This window comes from Xenopus laevis, chromosome 2L (genome assembly GCF_017654675.1).
Source record: "Xenopus laevis strain J_2021 chromosome 2L, Xenopus_laevis_v10.1, whole genome shotgun sequence".
NCBI lineage: Eukaryota > Metazoa > Chordata > Amphibia > Anura > Pipidae > Xenopus > Xenopus laevis.
In genome coordinates this window covers 61,585,428-61,604,505 of record NC_054373.1, presented here as the reverse complement: position 1 = coordinate 61,604,505, position 19,078 = coordinate 61,585,428, and the positions used below count along the sequence as shown (strand labels likewise).

Here is a 19,078-nt window from a genome sequence, read left to right as displayed (position 1 = left end):
CCAAAGACAATCACGTGCACTTGAGCGTCGCTGGCGCAAATCCCGTTCAGAATCAGACTTTTGGAGCTACAAATCTGCCCTGCGCTCCTTTAACACCAGCCTCTTCCAAGCCAAACAAACATACTTTACTTCACTCATTAACTCCCTTTCTAAAAAACCAGCACAACTTTTCTCCACCTTTAACACTCTCCTTTCCCCTTCTCCACCCCCTCCATGCACATCTGTCTCTGCTCAAGATATTGCTGAGCACTTCAAAAACAAAACTGACACTATCAGAAGGGACATTACACTACTCAACCCCCCTAGACTTCCACCACCCTCCCTCCACACTGCCCAGTCTCTCCTGTGCTCCTTCACCCCTGTCACTGATGAGGAAGTCTCAAAGCTTCTGGCCTCTTCTCACCTTAACACCTGCCCGCTTGATCCAATTCCCTCAAAACTTCTCCGCAATACCAATCCTTGTCTAATCAAAGCCTTAACTCACCTATTTAATCTTTCGCTCTCAACTGGACTGTTTCCTTCTCAACTAAAACATGCTCTTGTCACCCCCATTCTGAAAAAACCCTCTCTTGATCCCTCCAATCTTGACAACCTCCGACCTATCTCTCTGCTACCTTTCATCTCTAAACTACTTGAGCGCCTAGTCTACAACCGACTTACCTCATTCCTCTCTGACAATAACCTGCTGGACCCCCTACAATCTGGTTTTAAGCCACAACACTCCACGGAAACTGCCCTGACTCGACTAAATAATGACCTTTTAACCGCTAAAGCCAACAATCATTTCTCACTACTAATACTGCTTGACCTCTCAGCCGCATTTGACACTGTAGATCACCCTCTCCTCCTCCAGTCGCTTGGCCTTCGTGACACAGCCCTGTCCTGGTTCTCTTCTTACATCACCAATCGTTCCTTCAGTGTCTCCTACAATGGAGTATCATCTTCTCCCCTACCTCTTTCTGTTGGAGTTCCTCAAGGCTCTGTCCTGGGACCATTACTATTCTCCCTCTATACTTCCTCCCTTGGCAAATTAATAAATTCATATGGTTTCCACTACCACCTCTATGCTGACGATACTCAGATCTATCTCTCATCTCCTGATCTCAACCCAGAACTCCTAACTCGCGTCTCCTCCTGCCTGTCCGCTATCTCTACCTGGATGTCGCAACGCTACCTTAAATTAAACCTCTCTAAAACTGAAATGGTTCTCTTTCCTCCAATTAACACCAGTAGCATCCCCGAAGTATCCATCATAGTTAACAATTCCACTATCACCCCCTCTCCCCAGGCCTGGTGCCTTGGGGTTATCCTAGATTCTGCCCTGTCATTCACTCCTCATATCCAGTCACTTATTAAATCATGTCACTTCCACCTAAGGAACATATCCAAAATACGATCATTTATCATCCTAGATGCTGCCAAAATTCTTATTCACTCTCTCATCGTATCGCGTCTAGACTACTGTAACTCTCTTTTAATTAGCCTCCCCCTCCAGACACTGTCACCTCTCCAGTCCATAATGAACACTGCTGCGAGGCTCATACACCTCAGCAACCGCTCCTCCTCTGCCTCACCATTCTGTCAATCCCTGCACTGGCTTCCGTTACCTTTCAGAATCAAATTCAAATTAATGACACTGACTTTCAAAGCACTTCACAACTCTGCTCCACCCTACATCTCTGAACTCATCTCTATATACTCACCCACTCGCTTACTACGCTCCTCTACTGACCTGCTACTCAACTCTTCTCTCATTACCTCCTCACATGCTCACATTCAAGACTTTGGAAGGGCTGCACCCCTCCTCTGGAACGCTCTCCCACGGTCTGTCCGACTTTCTCCCAACCTTTCTGCTTTCAAAAAATCTCTGAAAACGCACTTCTTTCGAGAAGCCTACCCTCACTCTGCTTAACTACCAAACGCAACACCACATACAACACCACATTTCTCACCCACTTACTTCGATTTTGCCCACTCCCACACCTTGTGTATTACTCCCTTCCCTTTAGACTGTATGCCTATGCATAGGGCCTTCCTCACCTCTTTGTACCTGTATTGATTATTGATTATAAATACATGTTAATAATAATAAAATACTGTTTCTGCATGTACATGATCATGCATAATGAACTAATATAGCGGCCCACAGCTGCTACTTATTTTGAAACACTGGTTTTCGGAATTTGTTTATATTGAAGTTTTTTTCCTCTAGAGTGGCCCTGTGAGGGGGGGGCACGGACTGATAAATTGCCTATCTTTGGTCCTGCTAAGCATAATCATTGAGTTTCATAAATGGCAGCTGTTGTAATTGATACAATAGCTGCTTACATTTCACAGACACTGCTGAGAAGTAGCTCAAAGTATGCACTGGGATTACTGAGCTGCCAGACTCAGAAAGAAAAGTAAAACTTCAATTTTAGAAAAACTAAATAGAAAAACCCCTTGTTTTTGGAAGGTGAACAACTCTTTTAAATCCTTGGTATGTGCAGGGTGCATTCACAGACTGGGAATCAAAATACTCTAGCATATCAAGTACACACTACACAGCCCACCCACAGGCCCAATACTGTCTACAGCAGCTTGTATGAGGTCTTCTGGCATTTGTCAGAATATCCAATAGCCTATGATTAAGCGCAATATGGCACAAAACATGCCAGGCTTCAGAAATGTTGCTGATCTAAAGATATATTTTTCTCAGTGGCAATGTGGATCTTTGTAGCGCCTGTTTTCCAATTTTTGCTGTTAAGAGAATATCCAGTTTGCAAATCTAGTCCTGTCTGTGTGATCCATACTGGGTCCCTGTTGGAGAAGTGCAGTGTCATCCAATACTAGATGGCTGCTAGGGAAGCAAACTTAAATTAAATTGTGGGGAGCACAGGGAGTTATAAAAAATATGCTGGCAGGCCATAATGTGATCAGTCCATTGCTACTTGGCGTGTGCTGTGTAATTTGTAGCAGGCTACTATTAAAACACACAGGGATATATCATGCTGCTGGGGAGCACAGTGTTATCCAGAACCATGGAGCTGTTGGGAGAAGTGCAGAGTGATAAGCAATTTTTTTCCGCAAAGTTTCACCGCAAAAATTATGCCCATGGGTGAAAAAAAATTGTTATGCATCAAAAATAAAATTGTCAAAAAAAAAAGCTGCCCATAGACTGCATTTCGGCAAATTTACAGTTTCACAAATTTTCGGCAAAGCAAAACGGATCAGATTCGCCCAACATTAGTGATAAGTATAATGTTGCTTGTGGGGTTTAGTACAAATCTGTTTAAAACCCCAAAGTTATATTTGTTATTATAAAGGCTGATCTTCCAAATTCATTAATAGAGCTGTATAATGAATATAATGACCAAGTTGCAGTGACAAGCTTGGGGACAGTGTCGGACTGGCCCACAGGGATACCAGGAAAACTCCCGGTGGGCCAAAGTGTCAGTGGGCCCTCATGCTGCCTATTTCATGGCCATTCCCTATTATATGAGAACAAAGAGGCTAAATAGATGGAATAATAGATTACAGTATGTAAAGAAAACAAACTAAGAGAATAGAGGTTGACTGAGGAGATGAAGAATATTAGTAATGAGAATGGGCCCCTGGTCTAAGGTTTTATGGTGGGCCCCTGGTGTCCCAGTCCGACACTGCTTGGGGATGCTAATGTGTTACTACAGGTTACTACATCTATGCACTTTCACAAGTGCCATTAATATGAGCTCCAGTGTCACATTAACATAAGCATATTAAGTTTCCAATGTGAACTTTATTTCACTTAGTAAATAATACGTTTGCAAACATTTTAATTGCAAATTTGATTTAATAAATTATGAAACCATAAATGACAAAAATATTTTCATGGAGGATATTTGAAAGAACACTTTTTCAGTTGTAAAACTTATTATAAAGAAAAACTTCTGTTTCACAGAAAAATGGCACACAATTTAGGGTATTTTTATTTTTAGCTAATAGTAATGGCATGCAGTAAAATTTGTTGCCTACAGAAAAATCTGCGCTGCCGCAGTTGAAAAATTTCCTGAATATGTCTTGCCACTGCATAATATTACGATAGCCGCAAGAAAACATATACTCGCAGTTATCTGGCTTAATCACAGAAAATAACCTTGTTTTGCATTTTCCCATGATTTAGTCATGATTATCTGTTTTACTAGGGACAAGCGTGTAATGTTCCTTAATAGCAAGTCTTTTTCAGGAGATTTCTTAACCACGGTAGTGCTGGTGACAAATCTTACCATGCACAAAACTCTGAGCAGGCAGATAATGAAACACTAGAATTGCCCCTCCCCGTGCATATCAAAGGCAATCACATGGAACTGCAGGTGTATCCGGGAGAGCACATATTTGCACAATTCTCAAATGACAATCACCTGATCCACGTGTGAAATCAATTGCCATTAAAATGAATGAGGGATGGTTCTAAAGGTTTAGTTGCCTACAACGATAAACATCTTCACAACAGCTTGGGTGCCAATATTTGCGATATATTAGATGCCCAGCTCTTCAAACAGTCTGCACTTTTTTATAGATACAGACTTAAGAAATAGAACAATGTTTCTGCCCTAATCCCCTGTATTTATTAACAAAAATCAGGTGCAAAATATTGACAGGCTGCAGAAATGGATGTGTTTGGCTTCTTCATTGCACTGATTTACAGATATTACCATATAATTATTTATCATCTTTATTACAGAACCAGAAGATCCCATGGAGCAGTTAAATCTACTCTTGTGGAAACAATTTTACACTGCTTAGATATGAGTTGGTGATGCTAGTACTAGGCAGAATTTTGAATGTGGTTCTCTTTGTGTGTACCATCACAGTACGGAGGATTTTTTGTCTGTTTGCAGCCACAAAGCCACACTTCTTTGTCCTCTGTGGGTGTGAAGCGCAGTGGTGAAAGGCCAGGGGCAGCTTGTCGGTGGGAACCATCACAAAACGGCTAAAAACAATGGATAAGAAAAGGTAGATGCAGTGTTATAATGAAATGGAGCGTGCCTGGGGAAAAACTGGCTAGAATCAAACACGATATAACTGAAGTAAGAAGTGGCACAATGCTTTCTGCTTTGGGAGAACATGGAACGTTCCTCTTCCCTTTCCTACATTTTTTTGTTTTATCGGTGACTTGGTGTAAACTGCTTCCAATAAGCCCTCCTTCTGTCCCCTTCCTCTCTGGGTAGTCCTTTACATTACCAATTGACCTAGGGTTACCAGATCATTTGAAAATTCAGGGACCCCTCTCATAAATGCATGTTGCAGGGCTGGTCATATAAAAAAAGTTTGGGAACCCCTCTTAATTCTTTAGAGTTTTGTTTATCATTGGCTGAGCTTTCAAAGTAGCAACTTCCTTTATAACATGCCTTATGGAAACAGTAGTATTTCAGCAGGGAGATAAAGGTTAACAGAAAATATGCAATATGCATCATAACAAAATTAGACAGGTGCATACATTTGGGCACCCCAACAGACATATTATATCAATACTTAGTTGAGCCTCCTTTTGCAAATGTAACAGCCTCTAGACATTTCCTATAGCCTTTGATGAGTGTCTGGATTCTGGATGGCTGTGTTTTTGACTATTCGTCCATACAAATCTCTCCAGTTCAGTTAAATTTGATGGCTGCCAACCATGGACAGCCTGCTTCAAATCATCCCATAGATTTTCGATGATATTCAAGTCGGGGGACTGTGAAGGCCATTCCAGAATATTGTACTTCTCCCTCTGCATAAATGCCTTTGTAGATTTCAAAATGGGTTTAGGGTCATTGTCTTGTTGGAATATCCAACCCCTGCGTAACTTCAACTTTGTGACTGATACTTGAACATTATCCGGAAGAATTTGTTGATATTGGGTTGAATTCATCCGACCCTTGACGTTAAAGAGATACGGACACCAGAAATTAAAACTTTTTTTACATCTACCATAAAATTGGCTTTGCATGCTACTTATAATTTTGCCATAAAGTATTTGCCCAATGCTTTCTCATTACTTATTTGACATCCTGTGTTCGTCCATGAGGGGGCTGCCATATTTGTGCAGCAGGAGTCCATTAGCATTAGAAACTGTAACTGACAGGCTGAGATGGGACAGTCAGGTTGGCAAAACAGTCAGGTTTAGGAACTTCAACTAACAATTATTTTCAGCAAAAAAACAGCATGACCTATAGGTAACTTTGAATGTACATTCATATTTTATAAAGTAGTTTTTTAGTGTCAGTATCACTTTAACAAGGGCCCCAGCCCCTGAACTAGCCCCACAGCATAATGGAACCTCCACCAAATATGACAGTAGGTAGCAGGTGTTTTTCTTGGAATGCGGTGTTCTTCCATCATGCAAAGCGCTTTTTGTTATGACCGAATATCACTTTGTTCCAAAATGACTGTGGCTTTTCTAAATGAGCTTTTGCATAGAACAAGTGACTCTGTTTGTGGCAAGGGCTTCTTTCTCATCACCCTGCCATACAGATGTTCTTTGTGCAAATTGCGCTAAATTGTAGAAAGATGTACAGATACACCATCTGCAGCAAGATGTTCTTGCAGGTCTTTGGAGGTGATCGTTGGGTTGTCTGTAACCATTCCCACAATGCTCCGCATATGCCGCTCCTGTATTTTTCTTGGCTTGCCAGCCCTGGGTCTTACAGCAACTGTGCCTGTGGCCTTCCATTTCCTGATTCCATTCCTGACAGATCAAACATCTAAGATAGCTTTTGGTAGCCTTCCCTAAACCATGATACTGAACAATCTTTGTTTTTAGATCTTTTGGGAGTTGCTTTAAGGATGCCATGCTGTCACTCTTCAAAGGAGAGTCAAACAGAAGCACAACATTGCAGTTGGCCACCTTAAATACCTTTATGAATGTTTGGACACACCTGCCTATGAAATTCAAGGCTTAATGAGCTAATCCAACCAATTTGGTGTTGTCAGCAATCAGTATTGTGCAATTACATGCATTCAAATTAGCAAAATTACAAGGGTACCCAAATTTTTGCAAAGACAGTTTTTCAGATTTGATTTAAATTCATACAACTGAATACTGCTTCACTAAAAATCTTTGTTCAGAAAACACCCCAGTACTCAGATGTTCCTGGGAGAAAGACATACCACTGTTATCTATTTTGTTGAAAGTGGAGTGAATTATTATGCAAGCTGAGAGGGGTTCCCAAACCAACATTTTCATGTGACTCTCTCTCTCTCTCTCTCTCTCTCTCTCTCTCTCTCTCTCTCTATAAGCTTTGATAGATACGGGTAAGTGACTAATCCAAAGGCATGTTCTAATATCTGTCCAGAATATATGCCCCAAAGCCTTTATATAAAGACCCTATTGAGATGATAAATGTAATGTCACACAAGCTGCTATACTCACTTGCTTCTTGCTATGTCCGCAACTACACCATGGATACATCTTTCCTGCTTTCAGTTGCACCTTAAAGGGGTGCTTGGCAGCAATAATGGCGGTAGACTGTGAAGTTGTGCAGGCTTGCTAAGAGGAAAATAATAAATATGGCAATAGACTGAAATAGCAAGTATACAGGTCAAGAGCAAACAGTTAACATTTTATCAAGCATGTAATAATAAGTATGCACAATTCCAAGGAGTGGTCAGTAAGGATATCTTAAAAGAGAGGCTCATTAAGGGGTGGTTCACCTTTAAATTAACTTTTAGTATGTTATAGAATGGCCAATTCTAAGCAAATTTTTAATTGAGCTTCATTGTTTTTTATATATAGTTTTCAAATTATTTGCGTTCTTCTGACTTTTTGCAGCTTTCAAATGAGGGTCATCGAACCTATCTAAAAAACACAAATGCTCCATAAGGCTACAAATGTATTGTTATTGCTACGTTTTATTAATCATCTTTCTATTGAGGCCCCCTCTTGTTCATATTGCAGTATCTTATTCAAATCAATGCATGATTGCTAGGGTAATTTGAACCCTAGCAATCAGATTGCTGAAATAGCAAACATGAGAGCTGCTAAATAATTCAAAACCACAAATAACAAAATATGAAAACCAAAATATCTCTCTACATCATACTAAAAGTTAACGCAAAGGTGAACAACCCCTTTAATGAGAATGAATGTTAAAGGAGAAGGAAAGCCCCAGGGCGCAAAACCCCTCCCCCCCTCCCGTGTATTGCCCCCCCTCCCTCCTCCCCCCTGGCCTACCCCTCCCGCTGGGCAAATGCCCCTAACTTGTTACTCACCCCTCTGCGCAGGTCCTGTCCACGGAGTTCACAGTCGCCATCTTCTCCCACGCGCGTCTTCTTCCTGCTCTGACCGGCGTCTTCTGGCGCATGCGCAGTAGGAACAGGTACCGGTACAGCTCTATTGCGCATGCGCCGAATGTCACGAAGTTTTCCGATTTCACTTCGTGACATTCGGCGCATACGCAATAGAGCTGTACCGGTACCTGCTCCTACTGCGCATGCGCCAGAAGACGCCGGTCAGAGCAGGAAGAAGACGCGCATGGGAGAAGATGGCGACTGTGAATTCCGTGGACAGGACCTGCGCAGAGGGGTGAGTAACAAGTTAGGGGCATTTGCCCAGCGGGAGGGGTAGGCCAGGGGGGAGGAGGGAGGGGGGGCAATACACGGGAGGGGGGAGGGGTTTTGCGCCCTGGGGCTTTCCTTCTCCTTTAATGATGGGAAAAAAAGGATTAATGAGAGTGTTGCCAGAGAGAGGCAAAGGTTAATAAAAATGTGTGTATGCTAAGTAAGTCAGAATTGGTCAAAAGGATAAGGTTAATGGGGGTGCTGGAACTCTTACTATTTCAAGGCAGCAGTGCATTGCTTGATGAGGCTAGACAAGTTAAAGGGGAACTATGTGAAAATGAAAATTTAACATACTGTAAGCTTCAGCATATTGAAATAAGAAGTATTCTGAAATGTTTCTGAAATATTGAAGTTCAAGTTACTCTTCACTATCCCCCTCTCAGCATCTGTCTCTCTTCAGTCGTCTCTCTTCATGCAGGAGTTGGGAGTCTGATTTTGAATGACAGTTAAATCCAATATATGTTTTAAGGCAGGGGTGCCCAAACTTTTTGCAACGAGGGCCAGATTTGGCGAGGAGAAAATGTGTGGGGGCCGACCATCCAGCCGGACATTCTTTGACCCATTAACATTAAATTACAGGAGTAATTTTAGCAGTAATATTTGGGCACATTACTGAAATGATCTGCCACTTGGTCTATACTGCTGCCTGTATGCTGAAGGTGTTAGCAAGAGACAAGTATGTAGTGTCGCCATACTTCTTTAGTTTACTGTACTGGCACATCAGTACGTCTATTAACAACTTCAGCCCTAGTATGCGAAAACAGCGCGTCTCTACCTGGCAGTAAGTTGCAAATCATTTCACTAATGTGCCTTAATATTACTGCCATGGGATTCCTGGTCGCACTGTGCTGGAGGGCCTCATTATTATTAATTTCATGATGGAGGCTGAGGGCCGGTGTAAATTTGAAAACGGGCCACAATTGGCCCCCGGACCACACTTTGGAGATGCCTGTTTTAAGGTGACTCTTTTTTTTCCAAGAAGATAGATAGAGCTCACTATATTAAAATCACCAGAAATCCTGTCTCTCTACATGCAGGGTCTGTGTCGGTCAGTTATTTTGTTAGATTTTGATTGTACTGGAATCAGTTATTTGATTGAGCTCTAATACATCTGCTAAAAAAAGGGAGCCCCCCTAAGGTTAGTTCACACGAGGATATTTGGGGAGATTTTGTCGTCTGGCGACTAATCACCTCGTCTTCTGAGCGACAATCTCCCCGAACTGTCTCAGCGTGTTTTCCCATAGGCTATAATGAAAAGTCGCCTGTGCTAATGCACACGCGAGGCAACTTCAGGCAACTATGGAAAACGCATCGCCGCGTGTGCTTTAGCGCAGGCGACTTTTCATTATAGCCTATGGGAAAACACGCTGAGGCAGTTCGGGGAGATTGTTGCTCAGAAGACGAGGCGATTAGTCGACCAGGCAACAAAATCTCCCCGAATTTCCTCGTGTGAACTAACCCTTAAAGATACATTGGATCAAACGGTCAATGAAAATCTGACACCCAACTCCCGCATGAAGACAGAATGAAGATAAACAGATGCCAAGAGAGGGACAGTGAACATAAACTTGATTATTTCAGAAACTGTCCAGAATTTTTAATTGATTGTATTTATTAAGTTTCTTATTTCAGTGTGATGAAGCTTATAATACATTTTCATTTTCGCAATAGTTCCCCTCTTGCCGTCCAAGAGGAACCATGGGAAAGGGTTAATGATAGCTGGATGAAAAGGTAAATGTTAATGAGATCTCAACCCATAATGACTTGTAAGTTTACAAAATAGTCTGCTGAGCACATCTGCAAGTTACGTTTCTAAGTGATTTAAGATATCAGAAGTTTTAAATGGCTTATAGCAGACTTGGCTCACCAGCCATTTTTGAATACCTAGACTGCCAGTGACCCAGTCTATGCACTTAGTTAGCCCTTTGGTTGCTGAAAGGTCTAAAAATGCACATATTTCAGTAATACAATAAATGTAAATTGAACAGTGCTCAGAGATGAACTTAGAGAGTACGATTACATCAATTAATCTTTGAGTTTTGAGTTCGTTAAAGGAAAACTATACCCCCCAAACAATGTAGGTCTCTATTAAAAGATACTGAGTAAAACAGCTCATGTGTAAAACCCTGCTTCATGTAAATGAACCATTATCATAATAATATACTTTTTTAGTAGTATGTGCCATTGGGTAATCATAAATAGAAAATTGCCATTTTAAAAAATAAGGGCCGCCCCCTGAGATCGTACGATTCACTGTGCACACATACACACCACATGTAAGGTCACATGAGCCAATTAACAGACAGAGTTGTGTCTTTTGCTTCCTCACTTCTTCCTGTTACAGTTAGTGTTGTAGTATTTCTGGTCAGGTGATCTCTGAGGCAGCACAGATAGAGTCACGAAATGGTGGTTCAAGGCAAGAGATGTAAAAGGGCAATATTTATGTAAATATATATTCCAGTTTGGTAAGATTCTTTAATATGTCATTCAATTTGATATAAACTATCTGTTGCTTAAGTATTCATTTTGGGGGTATAGTTTTCCTTTAATGAAGCTGCACATTAATAAAAGAGTGCTAGCTAAAAGGCAAAGGTTAATAGCAGTGTAATCAGAGAAAAGGAGTTAATGCGTGTGCCTGGCCTGCTGGGAGTTCAGCGTGTAAAGCCACGACTTTGAGAGTTGAAGTGTAATAACAAGACATGCAGCAATTGCAGAATAAGGTTCTATGGTGAAGTTGAATAACCGATCTGTACCGTAAGAGAGTAAAAAACTGGGGAACACGGAGGTAAAATTCAAACGCTTCCCATGTAGCACACACTCACCCGAATCACTATAAAGCGTAATGCCTGCATTGCTTTCATGTTTCTCCTTGACAGACGCTAGTCTGTACAAGCTTCGGGAGGGCGTGACGTCACAACCATGTGACCAAACTGTGGGCGGAAGTGTGGGTGGTCAAAAATTAAATTACTGCTTTAGTTTAGAAAACGGCAAACACCCCATGAGCACAGCAAACCACCCCCCCAAAAAAAACCTGTCCCCCTAATAATGCATCTGCAGAATTCCCACTCCCCTTTGACATATTAATACAACGTTATCAGAACGTAATATTTAAATCGTCCCTTCCCTTTTCTGTATGGTCGGCAACATTCTGAGCTGAAACTGTGACATCATGAGTTCAGATCTGTTCTTTCTAGCATCTAGTCATCATGTGGAATAGTTGCAGGCAGCATGGAGTTGTGGATATTTTCCATGTTTACAGTTCAAGAATATATTTATTTGTGAACAAGACACATGCAACGTGTATTTAAAAAATCAAGGGAAACTGAATAAACAATGCAAATGGCAATGGCAAATTTTAGTCCTAATTTGCTTTGCCTAGGGGATGCTATATGCTGAAATTAAATTTTTACCACAGATAAAATAGTAATATAATCCCGTTGAATGCAACTTCATTTTTAATGCCCCCAGAACCAGGATATGCTCGGAAAACACATATACAAAGTGTCATCTTTTATGCTTTTGTGTTCAATGTTCCAGAACACATCAATTGGCAACTGTATAATTTAAGCCCGTAGCAGCAGTATAAATACAGAGACAACAACATGTTATTTAGTGTTTTATTCAGCAGCTCTCCGGTTTCAGCAGTCTGGTTGCTAGATTCTAAATTACCCTAGCAACTGTGCATTGATTTAAATAAAAGACTGGGATATATCCAGTATAAGTATAGGAGAGGGCCTGAATACAAAGATAAATAATATAAAGTAGCAATAACAATACATTTGCAGCTTTACATCACATTTGGTTTTAGATGGGGTCGGTGAACTCCGTTTGAAAACTATAAAAATAAATAATGAAGACCAATTAGAATGGCCATTTTATAACATAATAAAAGTTAACTTAAAGGTGAACCACCCTTTTAATATTTCAGGCTGTAGTCTACAGTGGCAAAGGTACCATAGCCAAATGGATGAAACTTTGCATTGCGGGAGCCTATAAACAACAGCTAGTACCAGAAAAGCTTAAAGCACATTCTACCACAATGTAGTGCCATTCTGCACCTTCCAAGCTCCAGGCCTCTGAAGTTTTTATGTAGACCTGCACTTCACTACATGACATATTAAGGCTGCAAGAATTCCATGACACACTGCAGCATCTGTACTTCATGAAGGATACAATATGGCAAAAGAATTTCATGTCTGCACCCCTTATAAAACAATGAACAGCACCGTCCATTAGTCCAAAATTAAAAAGCCTTTTTTGTAACATCATGGCTTTAATCACAGATACACAGTAATATTTCAGGCCACTTTAGGCACTTTTCAGGCTAACTCAGCTTCATTATGTTTACATGATGGTTCATTGCATGAATGAAACAATACAAATGTCCAATATCTATAAAAAATATTAAAGCAGCAATGGCGCAACTATAGATGAAGTAGACCCCTTTATCATAGGGTGGCCTGAACTGCGGGGTCTGCTTCCTCTACAGTTAAATGGAACCCTCCTTCTCAGCCACTTCTTACTTTTGGCCAGGGAAGGGGGATGCTGGCTACTCCGGCCTTGGGCAGGGAGTAAGCGGGCATGACGCGGGAGTAGCTGGGTATGGGGCAAGGAGTAGGCGGACAGCTTAGGAAGTGCAGTGCACTGGGCGCTCCAAAGATTTTTTTGCACTGTAGTTACACCACTGCAAAGCAGAAATGCTCGAAGTGGGTGTACATATATGCGATAAAAGCACCTTGCAGATCCATCAATAGAGCACTGTGCAGCCAAAAGTCCAACTATATTGCTATTAAAGGGGTTGTTCACCTTTAATTTATTTTTTTGTATGATGTAGAGAGTGATATTCTGAGACAAATTTCAATTGGGTTTTGTTTTTTATTTTGTGGTTTATGAGTTATTTAGCCTTTTATTCAGCAGCTCTTCAGTGCAATTTCAGCAGTCTGGTTGCTAGGGTCAAAATTACCCTAGCCACTATGCACTGATATTAATAAGAGACTGAAATATTAATAGAAGAGGGCCTGGATAGAGATGAGTAATAACAATACATTTGTTTTTCTAGGTGGAGTCAGTGACCCCTATGTCAAACCTGGAAAGAGTCAGATAAGGAAGGCAAATGAATAAACAATGCAAATGGCAATGGCAAATTTTAGTCCTAATTTGCTTTGCCTAGGGGATGCTATATGCTGAAATTAAATTTTTACCACAGATAAAATAGTAATATAATCCCGTTGAATGCAACTTCATTTTTAATGCCCCCAGAACCAGGATATGCTCGGAAAACACATATACAAAGTGTCATCTTTTATGCTTTTGTGTTCAATGTTCCAGAACACATCAATTGGCAACTGTATAATTTAAGCCCCTAGCAGCAGTATAAATACAGAGACAACAACATGTTATTTAGTGTTTTATTCAGCAGCTCTCCGGTTTCAGCAGTCTGGTTGCTAGATTCTAAATTACCCTAGCAACTGTGCATTGATTTAAATAAAAGACTGGGATATATCCAGTATAAGTATAGGAGAGGGCCTGAATACAAAGATAAATAATATAAAGTAGCAATAACAGTACATTTGCAGCTTTACATCACATTTGGTTTTAGATGGGGTCGGTGAACTCCGTTTGAAAACTATAAAAATAAATAATGAAGACCAATTAGAATGGCCATTTTATAACATAATAAAAGTTAACTTAAAGGTGAACCACCCTTTTAATATTTCAGGCTGTAGTCTACAGTGGCAAAGGTACCATAGCCAAATGGATGAAACTTTGCATTGCGGGAGCCTATAAACAACAGCTAGTACCAGAAAAGCTTAAAGCACATTCTACCACAATGTAGTGCCATTCTGCACCTTCCAAGCTCCAGGCCTCTGAAGTTTTTATGTAGACCTGCACTTCACTACATGACATATTAAGGCTGCAAGAATTCCATGACACACTGCAGCATCTGTACTTCATGAAGGATACAATATGGCAAAAGAATTTCATGTCTGCACCCCTTATAAAACAATGAACAGCACCGTCCATTAGTCCAAAATTAAAAAGCCTTTTTTGTAACATCATGGCTTTAATCACAGATACACAGTAATATTTCAGGCCACTTTAGGCACTTTTCAGGCTAACTCAGCTTCATTATGTTTACATGATGGTTCATTGCATGAATGAAACAATACAAATGTCCAATATCTATAAAAAATATTAAAGCAGCAATGGCGCAACTATAGATGAAGTAGACCCCTTTATCATAGGGTGGCCTGAACTGCGGGGTCTGCTTCCTCTACAGTTAAATGGAACCCTCCTTCTCAGCCACTTCTTACTTTTGGCCAGGGAAGGGGGATGCTGGCTACTCCGGCCTTGGGCAGGGAGTAAGCGGGCATGACGCGGGAGTAGCTGGGTATGGGGCAAGGAGTAGGCGGACAGCTTAGGAAGTGCAGTGCACTGGGCGCTCCAAAGATTTTTTTGCACTGTAGTTACACCACTGCAAAGCAGAAATGCTCGAAGTGGGTGTACATATATGCGATAAAAGCACCTTGCAGATCCATCAATAGAGCACTGTGCAGCCAAAAGTCCAACTATATTGCTATTAAAGGGGTTGTTCACCTTTAATTTATTTTTTTGTATGATGTAGAGAGTGATATTCTGAGACAAATTTCAATTGGGTTTTGTTTTTTATTTTGTGGTTTATGAGTTATTTAGCCTTTTATTCAGCAGCTCTTCAGTGCAATTTCAGCAGTCTGGTTGCTAGGGTCAAAATTACCCTAGCCACTATGCACTGATATTAATAAGAGACTGAAATATTAATAGAAGAGGGCCTGGATAGAGATGAGTAATAACAATACATTTGTTTTTCTAGGTGGAGTCAGTGACCCCTATGTCAAACCTGGAAAGAGTCAGATAAGGAAGGCAAATGAATATTATAAAACAAATTAAAAAATGAAGGCCAATTAAAAAGTTGCTAAGAATTAGCCATTCTGTAACTACAAATACCAAAAGACTCCTGTTCTTTTACCCTTGGAGTACTTGAGAAGTAATTTTCTTTAACACATTTCCCTGAGTTTATGTTTCCCATATTCTACGGCAATCGTCAACTCATTTGGGAGTAAAATTTGTTCCCTGGTTGAAGTATGCATTATAAGCAAATAGACACAAAAGACTTTGTTTTGGTCAGCTATTAAAAGCGGAAGCTATATTGGCGGCGTCCAGCCAGGATTTTTTTTATTTAAGTAAGTGACAGCAGCACAGAGCATGTGCAGTGAATCAGCAGAAAAGAAGATGGGGAGCTACTGGGGCATCTTTGGAGACACAGATCTTTACTGCTAAAGGGCTGTGGTTGCCTTGGGCTGGTACAGAAGCCCAAAACATAATGTACAATATTTCTAGCTACTTCTTTAGTTTAACTTTCCTTGTCCTTTATCACCAGGCACAAAACCACAGGCATCTTGACAATTAGAGGGTAGCAGGCACTAAATTGCAGCAGGAAAATTGTGGGCAATAAGAATGTGATATCAGCAAACATACTAGTGCAGTCACCAGCACACGTACTAGGTTATTGGAGAAAGCAATACAGACTTGGCTAAAACCAGGCAGCCATTATACCATAGTCAGTTATTGCTTTGTGCATCCCCCCTCCCTACAATGGGCTTTTAGTGGCAACATAGTGTCTGCTCGGGGGAAGCAAATGCCAGGTCCCCAGGTTACAGCGGACTATAAAGTAGTTATATGAGGGCGGGGGGGGCGAGATTGGCCTGATGATAGTGTGCTGCGTCATAGCATGACATGATAACTGTGAGTTGTTTTCAGTCAGAAATAGCCGTATTCATATATGTTCTACATATATAGACTAACTATCACAGATCAGCGGTATGGTCATATTATAAGAATTATATATATAAGAATATGTATCTATATAATATTGTGTGTGTCTGTGATCACAATGACCAGTCCACCTCCCATAGGCTCACAGTGTAATGCAACCCCTCCCTCACTTTGTTCCATTGTGAAGTGGTGGAACTATAGGCTGTACAATTCTTCTATAGGCTGTACAATTCTTCTATAGGCTGTACAATTCTTCAATAGGCTGTACATTTCCTCTATAGACTGTACATTTCCTCTATAGGCTGTACAATTCTTCTATAGGCTGTACAATTCCTCTATAGACTGTACATTTCCTCTATAGGCTGTACATTTCCTCTATAGGCTGTACATTTCCTCTATAGGCTGTACAATTCTTCTATAGGCTGTACAATTCTTCTATAGGCTGTACAATTCTTCAATAGGCTGTACATTTCCTCTATAGACTGTACATTTCCTCTATAGGCTGTACATTTCCTCTATAGGCTGTACAATTCTTCTATAGGCTGTACAATTCTTCTATAGGCTGGACAATCCTTCTATAGGCTGGACAATTCTTCTATAGGCTGCAGTGCAACAGTAAAGATTTCTTCAGTTTATTGAATGATCTTCCTGACACCAGTCCAGTGGAAGGGACAGAATGGGCTGTCTGCACTAAGCCTGATTGGGGTGGTGGGAGGGGTAAGTACCTCTGGGCTGGGGTGGAATTTTATCTTTGCTTTATTTTATTTTTAAATTTGTGGCATTTCATTATAAGTAAAGGCTGACGTGTTTCTATTGATTTTAGAATGGGTCAGTATAGCAGTGGTTCCATTTTAAAGGGGTTTTCAAAGATGTATAATTGTCACAATCACAAGTACAAGGTCACACCATTAAGGTACTATTAGAGTAATGACACACGTGGCTACTTTTTGAATACTTCAAACACTGCAATTAGTAGGACAAAATATGGCACCCCAATCAGCCTCCACAGATACATTTGTGTTCAGAATAATAGCAGTGTGTTTAAAAAACCAAATTGAGCTCAAAATCCTTATGATAGCTTTAATTTCCATACATGCAAATGCATTGGGAACACTGCACATTCTATTCCAAATCAAAACATGAAGAAACATTTATCAAATTTGTGTTATTCCTTTACAGAAAGTTAAAAAAAAAGGAATATTAGGGCTCTTACACTGCGCATGCTGCATCTAAACAAATGCACTTAAACGCAAATTGAGTAAAACGCAACTCAGAGCGCTCATGAGGACAGCCTAGCAGAACATAATGGAATCAATTAGTGAATGCATTTTTTCGAGTTCAAACCTGCGATTTAATTCGCATCAAATGCATAAAAAACGCAGGAAAAATGCCCATGTGTAAGAGCCCTTAGGCTGCTGCAAAATTAGCAGTGTCTGCATTATTTACAAACTCAAACATTCACTGTATAAACTGAAAAATGCTTCAAGATTTTGCTTTCCTTTGAATCACTGAACTAATATTTAGTTGTATAATCAGAGTTTCTGAGAACTGCTGCACATCTGTGTTACATGGAGTCCACCAACTTCTGGCACCTGTTACATTCCAAAATTCTTCTGCATTTCTTGGTTTTGCCTCAGATACAACATTGTTGATGTCACCAACAAGTTTTCTATTGGATTAAGGTCTGGGGATTGGGCTGGCCACTCCATAACGTCAATCTTTTTGGTCTGGAACCAAGATGTTGCTCGTTTACTGGTGAGTTTGGGGTCGTTGTCTTGTCGATGCTTGGGACCAGGGTTTTACAGATAAGGGAACTTACTATCATTTGGATCACTCCATAACTCTTCTAATACCATTTAAACATTAAAAAAACCAATAGGATTGCTTTTTTCATCAATGTGAATTTATGCTTCTTATTTGCCATCAAGTACAAAAGTACTGTTTTATTATTAGAGAGAAAAAAGAAATGTTTAAAAAAAAAATTACAATGATTTGATTAAAATGCACTTTATGGGAGATGACCTTCCTGTAATTTAGAGCTTTCTGGAAAAAGGGTTTTCGGTTAAGAAATACCATCTAGGGGTTAACCATAAAAAAGCAATGGAATATAACTCTTTGTATGGTTGGCCAGTCTATCCGCTTCTCAACTCACATTATTTAGTAGGAAAGCACCGAATCCTTGATTCAGTTTTGGATTAATGAATCTTTTATAAAGCAGTTATTTCCACAGCAGTTTTCAGTGGTGTGTTTGGGGTCATTGCCTTGTTGAAACCCCCATTTCAAGGGCATTTCCTCTTTGGCATAAGGCAACATTACCTCTCCAAGTATTTTGATGTATTGAAACTGATCTATGATCCCTGGTATGTGATAAATAGGCCCAACACCATAGTATAAGAAACATCCCCATATCATGATGCTTGTGCCACCATGTTTCACTGGCTTCACACTGTACTGTAACTAGAATTCAGTGTTTGGGGGTCGTCTGATAAACTGTCTGGGCCCCTAGACCCAAAAAGAACAAAGTTGTTTTCATCTGTCCACACAATGTTGCTCCATTTCTCTTTAGGTCAGTCAATGTATTATTTGGCAAATTGTAACCTCTTCAGCACGTGTCTTTTTTCAACAATGGGACTTTGTGGGGGCCTCTTGCCGATAGCTTGGCTTCACATAGGCATCTTCTAATTGTAACAGTATCACAGGTAACGTT

The 19,078-nt window shown here is 40.4% G+C and overlaps 1 protein-coding gene across 1 annotated transcript; it reads right to left on the bottom strand.

Moving 5' to 3' along the window:
- Window positions 1-3,963: 3,963 nt before the first annotated feature.
- Window positions 3,964-11,540, bottom strand: LOC108708105 (CDGSH iron-sulfur domain-containing protein 3, mitochondrial). Its single transcript, XM_018246447.2, has 3 exons — window positions 11,382-11,540; window positions 7,373-7,489; window positions 3,964-4,951 (listed from the first exon to the last, which is right to left on the bottom strand). Exons 1-3 carry the CDS (start codon window positions 11,418-11,420, stop codon window positions 4,787-4,789), a joined length of 321 nt encoding a protein of 106 aa, XP_018101936.1. The 5' UTR covers window positions 11,421-11,540; the 3' UTR covers window positions 3,964-4,786.
- Between the last annotated feature and the right edge of the window lie 7,538 nt (window positions 11,541-19,078).

Coding starts and splice junctions, on each gene's coding strand:
- LOC108708105 (XM_018246447.2), bottom strand. CDS start 11,420: ATGAAAGCAATGCAGGCATTACGCTTTATAGTGATTCGG. Junction 7,490..11,381: donor TACGCTTTATAGTGATTCGG/GTGAGTGTGTGC, acceptor TTTTCCTCTTAG/CAAGCCTGCACAACTTCACA. Junction 4,952..7,372: donor GCGGACATAGCAAGAAGCAA/GTGAGTATAGCA, acceptor CATTGTTTTTAG/CCGTTTTGTGATGGTTCCCA.